Here is a 12,791-nt window from a genome sequence, read left to right on the forward strand (position 1 = left end):
GACTTGCTTGCTGCCCATCAACGTGATCATGTCATTACTTCGTGCATGTTCTATCATGTGCAGCAAACATGTTGGAGTCTTGGAAGGACCGGTGAAGGGAGTTTACATGGGATTCGAGCAGATGATCCAATCATGATTGGATCGACTGTAGGCGAGTCTGGCGAGCATGTCTTTTTCCTCTGCCTTGCGTCCTGCATGTTATTCGATAGGTCCATTTCCGCGTAGCTGTATAGTCTACGTGTTTAGCCGAGGCCCAGGTAATTTACCTCTTGTCGTACGAGTCCAACATACTTACTAGATCAGAGTGTCACAGCAACGGAAACGTACACGCGAGGGTGAGATGACGTGTGTGAGAAGAGTAGCGACGTAGCGATTAAAATACTTATAAATAACAATGGGGGTATCTAGCGAATGTCCTTTACGGCACGGAAAGAAAATGCGTACCTTTACCATCCACCAGCGCCGTGAAATAGTTCCCTTCCAAGAAAAGCGAAGTAACACCAAACCAAACCCCCAGGCTGCAAGCCATTGTAGAGCAAGGCGTTCCTACAACTTCGCCTTGACAGCACGCTCTAGCTCCTGTGTCCACTCTTTCAAATCAACCCTCTTGCTTGCATCCTTGACGAGCACCTTCCCAAACCACGCCAACAGATCGAAACCCAGATCTCTAGACAAGCCCTGCACCCTCTTCATATTCTTGGTGCCCTGGTCGTCGTGCCTCATGCACTGCAGCGGACATCCCGACTTGATCATCTCCCGTTGCTGATACTTGTTCCCTTTGAAAACATCATACGGAGAAGAACCCAAGATAAGGAAGAGTAGGGTAATAGCCAAGGACCAGAGATCTGATGTCGCAGAGGGTGGGGTGGTAGACGAGGAGCTGAGTAGTGAGGGGTCAAGGTAATCCCATGTTCCCGCGCCCAAGGGTGAAGCAGATGATTCGATGGTAGCGTCAGGGTGGCTAAGGATTGTAGACGAGAAGTCTGTGTAGACGGGTTTTGGTATGCTGGCTGAGGAAGAGGAGACGAGGATGTTGGAGGGTTTAATGTCGGCGTGCGTGCAGAATTTGTCTTGCATCCATTGCAGGCTTTTGAGGAGTGCGAGAGCAACATCAGGGAAGACTGCGGCGAGCTTCGTTGCACGTGAGTCTTCGTCGAGTGTATTGAGCGTTTTTTGAATCCAGCCTTCGAGCGTATCGTCCATGGCGCGAAGGATAAGAGAGCCAGTGCGCGTATCCATGCCGTAGAAAGGCACAATGTGGTTTTCTGCGTCGGGGAAGCGGGAGAGGTAGGACAGGATTCTTGCTTCAGCACTGAGCACTTTCTTCGCGCTGGTCATGGCTGGTACCTTGACCGCGTACATGGGTGGCGTTGTGGGGAGCCTGGTGAGGTCTATGGCGGAGTCTACAGTTCGGACGGGAGTGAGTGGGGGTGTCATGTCTGGCCCACAGGAACGCTGTGATGGTGACTGCTCATTTGTCTTGGGAGGACATGGCTTTGCCAAGAACACATCACTCCATGCTCCCTCGCCGATGGTCTTCTTCCGCCCTCGGTCGTCCGTCTTAAACTCATAATCCGTCGAGTGGTACGGGAAGGTGATGAGCTCAGTGCTGCCAGGTTGTGGGGACGCATCCAGTGACAGTCGAGGCCGATTCAGTGACGATATGGAGCCTCCACGCCGTGAGCTTGACAAAGAGCTCAGAAAGTCGGATGATGTCGAATTGGACTTGGAATGCGAGGCACTACTAGGTGTTATAGGAGGTGTGACTGCACCACTGTTTTGCATGCTGCGAGGATCTGGCGTGCCCATAGTCATAGACCGTTTTCTTGTTGGAGACACTGGTGGTGTAGAAAGTGTCCGTATGGCAGCCGGGCCTGAGAACATGCTATCAGGTAGAGCAACTTTCTGTCCTTCTTTTGTTGCGTTGTCCGTAAGTAGGTGAAGCTGCGGTTGTTGTCTTTTCTGGGTGAGTGATGTTGGCGACTCGAATACAGCTGGTTCTTCCATTGGAATAGGGAACGTAAATCGTCCAAGTTGCGCCATGTTGGTTTTACAGTGATACTCGCTTCACAGTATTCGAGTTTGACAAGCAGCACTGTACGGTTACAGTGTGCGGGTAGCGCGTTGCTAACTGTTGCCTGAACCTTGAAGACAATGTGGGTACGAGTTGGACAACGAACCCCAAGAGACGATGCGAAACAGGAATAGGACCTCAAACAGGACAGGAAATGCGAAACGTTAAAAAGCGAATAAACGTATCTTTTTTCGTCGGCGTGTGTCGAAGCTGGGACCGGAACCGAGTGATGCGAACCAACAAAGAAAGCAAGATGGTAGTACTACAGGTAATCGTACACGAGATAAGAGGATGGGTCCACAAAACGGCTTGGGCGCAGCCTAACAGATGGTAAGAAGCATTGTGGGTGAAGGTCGCAAAAGATGGCGGCACGTGCAGAAGGTAATGGTTGTGAGTCGATGAGTCGAAAAGCGATCGGAGTTGCAAACGGTGTCTATAAGCAAAGAAGGCTGCGCCCCGGAGTATCCGGGGACGGGTGGCACACATTCATCCCTACCCGAACCAACGCTGCGCAATCTTAGGCAGCGTTGTTGGAGGCTGATGATTCGTAGGGGGAAAAGACAAAGCGCATCCCCTGGAATCCGATGCGCGATTCCAGAAGCGCCTTCCCCCCATTCACACGTCTTTCCTAGCCGGGTTGTCTCGCGTTGGCTAATAGCGATAGCGCGCAGATGGTACGCAATTCTTGGCCCCGGATCCCCAATGACTGGCCAGCATTGTGTGAACGTGCGTGGTTTGATTGGGCTGCGCGACGTTGCCTTGCCCCATCAAGGATTCGCCTTTGTGTGCGACAGGTTTTGCTGCGTGCCATGCATGGGGCTCTCTGCTTGGACAAGATGCGACACTTGACGTCTTCGCTCGGAGGTATTCTGGGGACACTCGGTGCTTCTTGTCTGTGACGTCGACATTAACACCGTGGCTTGTGGAGATGGGCTGCGCAGTTTGTCACTCAGACTGGGCAAGTCATGAGATTGCAAAGACGTGTGGGGCCATCGTGAGTTATCGCTAGCACATTGTTGGCTCAAATCACTGGTGTAACGTTTGTCTGCCGTTCCGTCCGCAACTACGACAGCGTAACGTGGAGATGAGACGCGTTTTTTTCTTCTCCACCCGGCCGAGCGTCGGAGAGAAGACCGATCAATTCCCAACTTCGACAACGTGTCTCGTGGACGTGCCGGTGTCATCGCTCAAAAGATTCGTCATGCATCGTGGCCATCGACAGACATTCCGGTCACCAAATTGGAGAAACTGCGCCGACACCCCCTCTTCTGCGCTTGCGGCGTCGAGAATCGTGAACCAACTACTCCGGATGCGCCCATGCCGGTAGGCCAATAAAGTAATTTTTGTTGACGTCGCTGGGCCTCAAGCTCCGGACTAAGGTTTAGGACAACGGGCGTGGGCTTATCTCATCTGCAAAAGTGTAGTTCGCAGATTGCGCTAGGTAAGCACATGGCTGCATATGGGGGGGCTATCAGGCTACTGTACCATCTTGATCTTGCCCATCGGGCGATTTTCAAGCCACCCGTTCGGTCCAGAGTTCAATCCAGATACCAACCTCACACCTGTTGATATCACGTACCCCCAAATTGGGTATGGTCAATGCTGATAAGGGAAATTTGACAGCCTCAATAGCCGCCATGCACAAGAGTGGAGCCCAAACCGAACCACACACGGCGGGTCGTCGGATGAGTATCTAAGGGTATGCCACACTTCGGTTCGCAGATATTGATAAGATAGTGTTGCTTCCTATCAGGGGCATGGTGGGTGTCAAAGGGGGAGATTGGTAGCACTTGAATACTTGACGGATTGATTTCTCTGCTACTCTATCTCCAACTCTCCTAGTCACCATCAATTGACTGTCCGTCCCACGCTGGCAACGCGTGAAATACTGCGAACAGAATACGCTCAAGGGAATTGGTAAATGGTCTCCTGATGCGCCCACGATTGAACAAAGGAGAAAAACAGACCCAGACACAAGGAGAAAGGAGGAGCCGACGATATGCCAGGCGGAGAAAGACTACATATATACGGGATGGATATATAGGTAACGTCGCCCCTTCATGCCTATCAATCAACGGAAACCCCAAAAGTACAACTCTTTGCCCAACCGGATGCAGAGAGGTCGAAGTAAAAACGCCGGCTTCATAATGGGTAATCGTATGATTGTGCCATTTGCATTGATGCCATGTGAACCCATTTCGATTGATGATTACAGTATATTGGTACGGATGCCCAAAATATGCACAAAACGCTTAGATAGCTCAGAATCTGTTTTGTTGATTTTGTTGATGCTGTTGCTGGGCGACCGAGGAGCGTTTATACGAATCGATAATTTGGCCCACCTGCTCCTCGTGCTCGCTCTGGCGTCAGTTTTCATATCCTGCGCCTCGTTGCCACGGGCTCGGGCTGGTGTTTTGGTGGTACTGCTGCGGTTGGCCTTGACCGTTGCTGCCGGGGCGGTATGACGGTGCGGGGCTTCGGCGCTCGTAAAAGGATGGGGGTGACGGTGAGACGGTTCCGTCATTGCCTTGGCTTCGTGGTGGTACGGCCGCATAGTGCTCGTTGAAACCACCCTCCTTGGCAGCCATTTGTCGCTGCTCTTCGGAGGAGTAGTCATCCTCGTCGTCAATGCGACTCCTTGACCCAGTGTAGGGGTGAGTACCCTTGCCCTCACCACGGGCGGTCGCGCCGAGTGCGTCGAGCTCAGTCGTCAGCTGGGTTTGCGACTTGATGAAGGAGCCGCGGTCGTCGCGCATTGGCTGGTAACGGGTATCGGGATTCTTGGTGAACAATGCGAAGCCGGAAGAGACCAGAAGCATAAGAAGCAGAATCAGGGCAAAGGCGGCGTTGATAATGAAGAAAATGACACCCATGACACCAGTGACGATGGCCTGCAAAGGTTAGCTTGAGCATAGTCACACGAGTCTACCTTACTTACCGGCTGTTTGAAGATCTCAGTAAACATTAGCAAGAAGAAAGCGCTGAGGAAGTTGATGGCAGCAATGGCAATGTTGAAACCGTTGGTCTTCTTGTCCATCCATGGGCGAAGCACTGATACACCAACGAGCAGAACAGCCTCGATGAGGACTAATGCGATGGCTTGGGTCTTGAAGCTGCCCTGGGACAGACCGACAAACATGGCCTTGATGAGGAGGTAACCGAGCCATGGGATGATGAACCAATAGGCGGCAGCCTTGAATTGGACGTAGAGGAAGCCCCACTTGTTGAGCGCGACAGGGTCTGAGTAAAGAATGTAGGCGGGGTTCTTGTGCATAGCAATGGAGCGCTGCGCAATTCGGACAACCTTTGACGAAGCCCAGACGAGGATGCCAATCATGGTGAGCATGGACAGGATAGCCAAAACGACGAGACCAGCGGAGTCACGCTGCGTCAATTCCCAGAAGCTCAAGACCATCATCTGCGGGAAGCCAATGAGGACAACACGGAAAAGGATACCCTTGAGCACAGTCTGCCAGCCGTTGCGGAAGTCGACGAACTTGTCGTTCTTCATCTTGCCAGCCTTGACGAGACCTTCGCAGATGTACTTGAAGGCGACTACGCCGATGACTGTGAAGAGGACAAAGATGACGAAGAAGGTGTATCCGGTAAAGAAGATGTTGGTCGTCTCGATCTTGGCCTTGAAGCCCACACGCTCGATGCCATGGAGAACCAAACGGTCTCCACCAGCCTGTGCCTCGGTGGCGGCAGCGTTACTACGGGCCATGAGGCGTCCGACAGCACCGGTGGTGAAGTCGATGGCACGCCTCATCTTCCTCTTCTTTTGGACTTCGACAGAGATGTATGACAGCTGCGAGAGGTAGGTGGTTGGGGTTCCGCCAGTGGCACGCTGGTACCAGGTTGCCAATTCTTGGAGGAACTGGACGCGGATCATGCCCATGGTCCATTGGAAGTTCTGGGTCCAGGCGGAGACGATGGGGGGAAGAGGGACAGCGCAGAGACCGATGAAAGCCTGAGCCTGGAAGTAACCGAACAGCGACATGGCGTTGGCTGCGACGTGGGCGGCGGTATTGGAGTGACCCAGTCCAGAGGTGATGGCAGACGCCATGAGACCCAGACCGGCGATGACAGCTGTGACCCATGCTACGGCCTTTTGGTCGACCGAATGTCCGTTTGACAATTCTGCCTCGACGCATGCCAGTTGAACGTCCGTCTCTGCGTCCCTAATCTTTACTCGTACAACGGCGTCGAGATCGGGAATGGTGTATGCGATGCCTGTATCATGTCAAAAGTGTGCCACGACGACTCTCGAGGCGCGTCTTACCTGGAATTACGCTCAGGACGTCCTCGCCGATTTCGATGTTGGACTTGATGGTCAGCGGGCCGGCGTTCATGGGGCACAGGCCCTCGAGCTCCTTCTGGTTACAGGGGTCGAGCTTCTGGTTCATGGCGGAGTATCCATATACGAGCAGCTCGATGTCGGCCTCGATCCTGCCGGCGATATTTGAGATCCCCTCGATATTAAAGCCCAGACTGCGGTTGCTGGGGGTGAATGCGACGTTGAAGAGGGTGGCGGAGAAGCTGGAGTTGGACATGCACGGGTTGAGCGACTTGGATTCGATGACACGCTCAGCGGAGGCGAGCGGCGCAGCGACGGCAGCGAGCCATAGCAGCGACTTGGACAGCGAGAACTTCATGGTGGGTGGTGGTGTTGTTGTGGTGTATTAGGTGCGCGGAATGGGTAGGCCTCAGGCGCGGGCGTACTCGTTACGAGTACCAGGGAGGAAGGTCGGCCAAACCAGCGGCGCGAGGTTGCGGTTGGGCGAGGTCCGTTTGCGGTCCTTGACGGTGTGGACAATGCGGGCGTAGAGGGTGTGAATGTGAGTGCGTTGTGTGGGGGTGAGCGAGTGGCAGTCGGGAGCGACTGAAGCGGTGGTTGGTGAGGTCGAAAGTGGTGGTCGCGCAGGACAACTGGGGAGGAAACCGGGAATCAGGGCGCGGCGAAGAAGAGGCGGCTGGGCGACGCTAATCCAAGGGGATATGATGTGTAAACGACCGGACGGGCGCGATCAGCACTTGGACGCAACCCAATAAAAACAAAGCAGCTGCGCTCTTGTCGTCACCGAACTCGACGGTTGTGTTTGGGAGCTGGCTGAGGAGGGCGAGAGATGGGGCAGACGGTGCGAGGAGGTGCAGCTTGAAGGAGCAAGGTCTATGCACTTCAGGGGAGCGAGACGGTGTTGGTCGCGGCGAGTGGGCCAGATGAATACGCGCGGCACCGGCTCAGCGCCCAGCCTCAGTCGCATCAGCCAACTCGTCCAACGGCTGTCAAGTCTGCGCTTGCGAGGGGGGACATGCACGCATCGCAGGGCTACTTTCACTCGACACCCGTTTGCCTGTGCCCAGAGGGGTCTTCCAAGTCCCTCCAAGACGACACTCGTCTTCGCAGTCGTCAATCTGGCCGTCTCCTTCCCTCGCCAGGCTGGAACAGGCGGATGAGGCAGGGGCGAGGGGACAGGGGGGCCAGCGCTGCTTCGCCACACTCCTACGCAGGAACAATCTCGCCCGGCCAATCACAGGGCCGCTCTAGGCCTCTTCTCGCGCTGACTGAGAGTTTGCGAGCCAGGTCCGCCCAGCCCGTCGTATTCGTTCTCATTTCACCGCCCAATACGACCAACGCGCTCAACTCGCTCCTCCATCCCATCCCGGCTACCACCAGATTGCTGCAACCCCCAGGGACGTTGATGTTATGCAATTACAGCATGCCACCAGGCATCCTGCGGCACACAGAGTCTGGCCACGACCCCATCCGTGCTCTCGGCACCAGCGGAAGGCTGCACGCCTGCACGCAAATAGAGACACCCCAAGCCCCCCCCTTCAGCCAATCATGCCGGACCAGAGTGTGGCGCCCTTGGCCAGCGACGTCAATGAGCCGTAGATTCCCTACATCGAGATGGACAAGACTGCACGCCCGCATACACGTGCTGCTGATGCTGGGCTCTGCACACTACGGCTTCATTTTCCGCAGCTTGCGTAATGCTCGCACGTGTCGTCAGTCTGAACATCATTGTTTCCTCACATCGGTCCTCGATTGACTGGACATGTTCAGTCCAACCACCATTGTACCACCGAAGGATCATCATTCACGTCCTGTGCAAGACGTCATGCATCCGCGTTGCGCACCCCATGTCTGCAAACTACCAACAAACGTCTCGCCCACATCTGAAACACGGGATCTGCTCGTCCAGAAAATCTCACAGGTCCTCGGCCCGCTCACATCTATCGATATCGTGTGCGCAGCTTCAATTTCTAACCTCCAGCACTGGATTGACCCTGAAGATCGTCATCTTTCCCATGCGCGCTTGTGGGGGGAGCGGCCCCACCAGCCTTGCAACAAGTGGGCGCGAACGCGTAACCGCACGTTTGGCCAACTTCAATCAACTGACTCTACATCCACCTTGTCCCATTTACAGTCGGCTTACCCCAGGTAAACATGTCATTCACACTGCGCAGTCTTGTACAACACTTCCGAGTTGAAGAATTACGAAGCGACTAAGCGAGCCTCACAGTACCCAATCTCGTCAATGAGTTTCATCATCTTCATGGTTTCTTTCTTCCAAAATCAATTCGCAAACATGTTCTATTTCTGGTCTCTACCTCCAACCTTCTCGGTCCATGGCTTGTGAACATACGTCGTTGCGTCCGATCTTGCGATTCCAGGATACGAGTGCTAAATAGATTACCTAAACATGTTCAACCCCGACGATATTCAACGCAGGAGCTTCCAGCATGCCCTGCATGTCGCGCCGCTGTTGTCAATCTAGTTGCACTCCTGCTCGCGACTTCAATGAACCATGACCGTCAATATAGCCAAATTCTACAACACTAGTACATACCTTGGTTGTCTCCACCAAAGGCATTCAAAGTTGTACAGAAAAGCCTATTCCTCTGGTTACTTGTACTTGGATAGTGTATACCGTTGTGACAGGTGCAGGGTGTGTGAGACGTGGAGTGAAGGGCAGAAACGATTGATACGCTCTGTTGTTTCTTCAACTTCGTGATGCGGGAGCTGGACATCGTTTGTTTGCTCCCCATATGCAGCGGTGTGCAGGCGCTCGAGAGTATGCATGCTCCCGCTCTTCACTTGTCAATTTTCCCACCCAACAAACGAACCGATTTGCACCACGACAGCCGAGACACTGCTCGAGCTTGACAGTCGCACCTCCATCAGTCACTACGACAACACACCCACTCTTGTTGCTGAGCTCATCGAATACCAAAGTCCACGATGCCACACGCCACCGCCGTCTTGGCGCAAGATACCCATGGCTTTGACAACTCCAAGAAGGCTGAACTGGAACTACTACTCAAGACTAAACTTCAGGGCGTACCAACTCACCATCTTCCCACTCTGATCCTCGCCGACATTCTCAATCAAACACCGCGAGCGCTAAACATTGCAAACATACCTCCAGATATCCAGCTCCACTTCTTCCTGCAAAACCGCGCCGCTATCGATACTCACGCCGGAAAGCCGATCAAAGACGAAGACAAACAAAACCTTGACATAACACGGGCGATCTGGTTCTACAGGCTCGATGAAGCGCACCAATTCCAACGCTTTCACGACCTTATGCGATGGAACACCACGATTTATGTCGCGCTGTTAGCTCAATATTCGAGGCAAAGCGGCCAGAAATACTCCTCTCCCAGTGAGGTCAGAGCGAGTCATCATGGGCACCACGGCAGGGACTCTTACAAGCCCATCCCCCCCGCAGCCATTCGTTTCATAACCCAATATCTCACTGCTGTTCTCGAGCACCACAACACCCCTACCTCCAGCTTCGCCGCTCGCGAGTCCTTTATCCGAGTCTGGAAATCGAGCCCTTGGGATCTGTTCACCGTCTTTGGCGGTGCGCAGAAGAAGTTGATGAAGAATGCTATGAAAGTTTTGAGTAAGAACTGGGAGGCTGAGCTGGCTATCGCAGAGAAACAGATGGGCAAGGAGCGGTATGAGATGGAGGTGGGCAAGTTTGTTGGGGGGTTGATACCTGGGAGAAAAGACCAAGGTGTGCGTGCGTGGGAGAAAAAGAGTAAAGAGAAAGGCGTGCGTGGAGACATTGATATGGAAATCGTAGCGCCCAAACGCCAGGGCGAGGGCAAAGAGACGGATGGAAACGAGCTGCTAGAGGCACTTTCCTCTCCGTATACTTCACAGACCAAGGATTCCAAGAAACAAGCGGAAGCTAGGGGCGGTGTGACTACAGTTGAAGGAACACCGGTCGTCGATACAAGGTATGCGATTGCGGTGGTGCAGAGCATGAAGCCGAGAGACATCTTGCCTGTTCTTATTCGCTTGTTTCCGGAGTAGCGAAACCCGTCATTTACGACTGTGTACATCCAGACGAACATGTGAGAATCTGCATGCTTATCAGTAAACAACTCTGTCCACAGGCACTAGATAAACACGAGCAAAGTAAGATTTTCAAGACCATGGCAATAATAAGAAAATTTCACGACTCAATCACTGCAAGAGAAGAGACAACCAAAGTGCGTTCAAACATATGAGATTCGTAAAATCTATCATCGGCATCTCCTAGCCATGCCCTGTTCATTAATCTCCATTATCCCATCATTGGTACAAAGCCATCCATCTATTGGGGCTTAAGCACACCACGGTACCTCATCTTTCCATCCCTCAGCGTGGTCATAGCCTCCTCGATACCGCTCTCGGTCAACGGGAACTCCATGGTGATGGGCTTGATGCCGTGTAGCGCAGAGAAAGCCAACATGTTGCGGTGTACAGCCCTGGCAGCGACAACGGAACCCTGGACCGTGATACCCTTGGAGATGAGGGCCATGTGTGGGATGGCAAAGTCGTCAAAGGAAACGGTCATGGGGAAGATGATGGCGTTGGAGTTGAGGACGGGAAGCATCATCTTCCAGTCTGGCATAACCGAGGTAGTGACGAGGAGTGCGTCGACGGGGCGGCTGACGCTAATCTCAGTCTTTCCCTTCATGGCGATGAACTCCTTTGCGCCGAGCTTCATAGCCTCGTCCTTCTTGTTGTCTGATCCGGAGAAGACGACGACGTCGCAGCCCATCTTGGCGGCGTATTGGATGGCCAAGTGGCCAAGACCACCAACACCCATGACACCGACGCGGTCCGTGGGCTTGACGTTGTAGGTGTGCAGGGCGTTGAACACGGTAGCACCACCGCACATCAGAGGTGCGGCCTCAGCGTCGCTCAACTCATCGGGGACCTTGTAGACGAACGCCTCGCGCCAGACAGCGTGAGAAGCAAAGCTACCCTGGTCGAGGTTCGCTGAGCCGTACATCTCGCGCTGGTTGCAGTACGTCTCACGGCCTGTGAGACACTGGTCGCAGCGGCCGCAGGAGTTGTGCTCGTATCCCCATCCGACGCGGTCGCCCTTCTTCAGCTCCTTGACGTTGGGGCCAAGCTCTTCGACGACACCAACCCCCTCGTGGCCGAGAGCCATGTCGGCCCCCTTGTAGTGCTCATCGGTTCCGCAGAGACCGGAGGCGGTTACTTTGATCAGGACCTGGTCGTCCTGGAGGTCAGGCTTGGTGGTCTGGGCCTTGACAATCTTGCTGTCCTTGGAGCCCTTGAAGACGGTGAAAGAAGGCATCTTGGTGGTGTTGTGTTGTGATGAGATATACTTTAGAAAGTGACGTAATAACAAAACTTTTGGGTATCTTGTTGCAAAACGGATGAAAAGTTGCTGTTCAGTTGTTTGATGGTATCTTCGAAGCAGCTGCGACCTACTGTTATATACCTAGATATGACCACAACAAGCCCAAAGCTCATTCTTACATGTGCCATGCATCGCAGAGTTACGTTCGAAAAGATTCTCCTGCATGACGTCGGCCATTGATAATACACAGGGTCTTCCTGGTCCAGGGTCTGGGTATCGCCGTTCCTCACATATTGGGTGCATCGGCCGCCGCTAAAAATACGGTTTTGTGGGTCCCATCTCCAACCTGACAGTTTCCAGATTTACTGATTCTGGTATAGCGGCCAGCTCATAATGTTTCGCCTTGACGCAGTCAGCTGATTATCAAGCACAAGATTCTCCCCGCGGGGCTGCACATTGTCCAGCAAAGCATGCAGACAGATGTTGATGCAATCTGTTGAGGGTACCAGATCCGAAGTCGACAGATGTCTCGGGGAGATTCGGCAAATTAATCGGATATGCGTTGTAAAGCCGATACGCCCGCGACAGCGCGACGTGTCTGGACCGTCCCCGGTTGATAGGGCTGTCTATGCGCCGACTGTGTGGAGCGATAGGCGTGGTTCCCGATCAAAACGTGGATGCGGCTCTGGTGGAGGGTTCAATTACGTAGGCGGTGCCGGGGTTCCCGTCCGATGGAAGGTTGCGCTGCTACACGGAAACTGTTCGGCCCTTTTGCTTTCTCGTCAACCTGATTCTGGGAGACTGCATTACAGAGTTTTCATCTGAGAGCTAACTATTCTGAATACATGCATGCATAGCCCCAATTGACCTGCAGGTGAAGCAGATGCTACCTAGGTACCTATGCAGCACTCTGGAGTACCCGACGGTTGTTGGCGAACAAATGTGGGAGCATATGTCAGCCGCCAAGAAATTGCGGCAGAATCCTCGAAGCTTCGCATCTTAAATCCAGACTGGTAATAAGCGAAAGGATGCAAAAGGATTCCGGGTGCGTAGGGTGGAGATGCACAAGATGAATGGTTATGTGATCAAGGTGTACATGCTTC

At 53.5% G+C, this 12,791-nt stretch overlaps 4 protein-coding genes across 4 annotated transcripts; 1 reads left to right on the plus strand and 3 right to left on the minus strand.

Annotated features, from left to right (window-relative positions):
* Positions 1-355: 355 nt before the first annotated feature.
* On the minus strand, positions 356-2,469 carry ACET3X_009127 (uncharacterized protein). Its single transcript, XM_069455287.1, has one exon. It carries the CDS (start codon positions 2,041-2,043, stop codon positions 547-549), a length of 1,497 nt encoding a protein of 498 aa, XP_069303204.1. The 5' UTR covers positions 2,044-2,469; the 3' UTR covers positions 356-546.
* A 1,407-nt stretch (positions 2,470-3,876) lies between these two features.
* ACET3X_009128 (uncharacterized protein) lies at positions 3,877-7,243 on the minus strand. Its single transcript, XM_069455288.1, has 3 exons — positions 6,357-7,243; positions 5,013-6,307; positions 3,877-4,965 (listed from the first exon to the last, which is right to left on the minus strand). The coding sequence occupies exons 1-3, from the start codon at positions 6,727-6,729 to the stop codon at positions 4,441-4,443; spliced, it is 2,193 nt and encodes a 730-aa protein (XP_069303205.1). The 5' UTR covers positions 6,730-7,243; the 3' UTR covers positions 3,877-4,440.
* A 2,077-nt stretch (positions 7,244-9,320) lies between these two features.
* On the plus strand, positions 9,321-10,403 carry ACET3X_009129 (uncharacterized protein; the record flags this gene model as incomplete). The annotated part of the gene is made up of 1 exon (XM_069455289.1): positions 9,321-10,403. The coding sequence occupies one exon, from the start codon at positions 9,321-9,323 to the stop codon at positions 10,401-10,403; it is 1,083 nt and encodes a 360-aa protein (XP_069303206.1).
* Positions 10,404-10,583: 180 nt separating this feature from the next.
* ACET3X_009130 (uncharacterized protein) lies at positions 10,584-11,874 on the minus strand. Its single transcript, XM_069455290.1, has one exon. The coding sequence runs from the start codon at positions 11,680-11,682 to the stop codon at positions 10,687-10,689; it is 996 nt and encodes a 331-aa protein (XP_069303207.1). The 5' UTR covers positions 11,683-11,874; the 3' UTR covers positions 10,584-10,686.
* Positions 11,875-12,791: the final 917 nt, after the last annotated feature.

The sequence above is a fragment of the Alternaria dauci genome, chromosome 9, assembly GCF_042100115.1.
Source record: "Alternaria dauci strain A2016 chromosome 9, whole genome shotgun sequence".
Classification (NCBI taxonomy): domain Eukaryota; kingdom Fungi; phylum Ascomycota; class Dothideomycetes; order Pleosporales; family Pleosporaceae; genus Alternaria; species Alternaria dauci.

Bases quoted from the DNA above. Each gene is read 5' to 3' on its own strand.
- ACET3X_009130 (XM_069455290.1), bottom strand. From the start codon at position 11,682: ATGCCTTCTTTCACCGTCTTCAAGGGCTCCAAGGACAGCAAGATTGTC.
- ACET3X_009128 (XM_069455288.1), bottom strand. From the start codon at position 6,729: ATGAAGTTCTCGCTGTCCAAGTCGCTGCTATGGCTCGCTGCCGTCGCT. The intron at 6,308-6,356 runs GTAAGACGCGCC...GACATGATACAG, and splicing joins CGTCCTGAGCGTAATTCCAG to GCATCGCATACACCATTCCC. The intron at 4,966-5,012 runs GTAAGTAAGGTA...TAACCTTTGCAG, and splicing joins CTGAGATCTTCAAACAGCCG to GCCATCGTCACTGGTGTCAT.
- ACET3X_009127 (XM_069455287.1), bottom strand. From the start codon at position 2,043: ATGGCGCAACTTGGACGATTTACGTTCCCTATTCCAATGGAAGAACCA.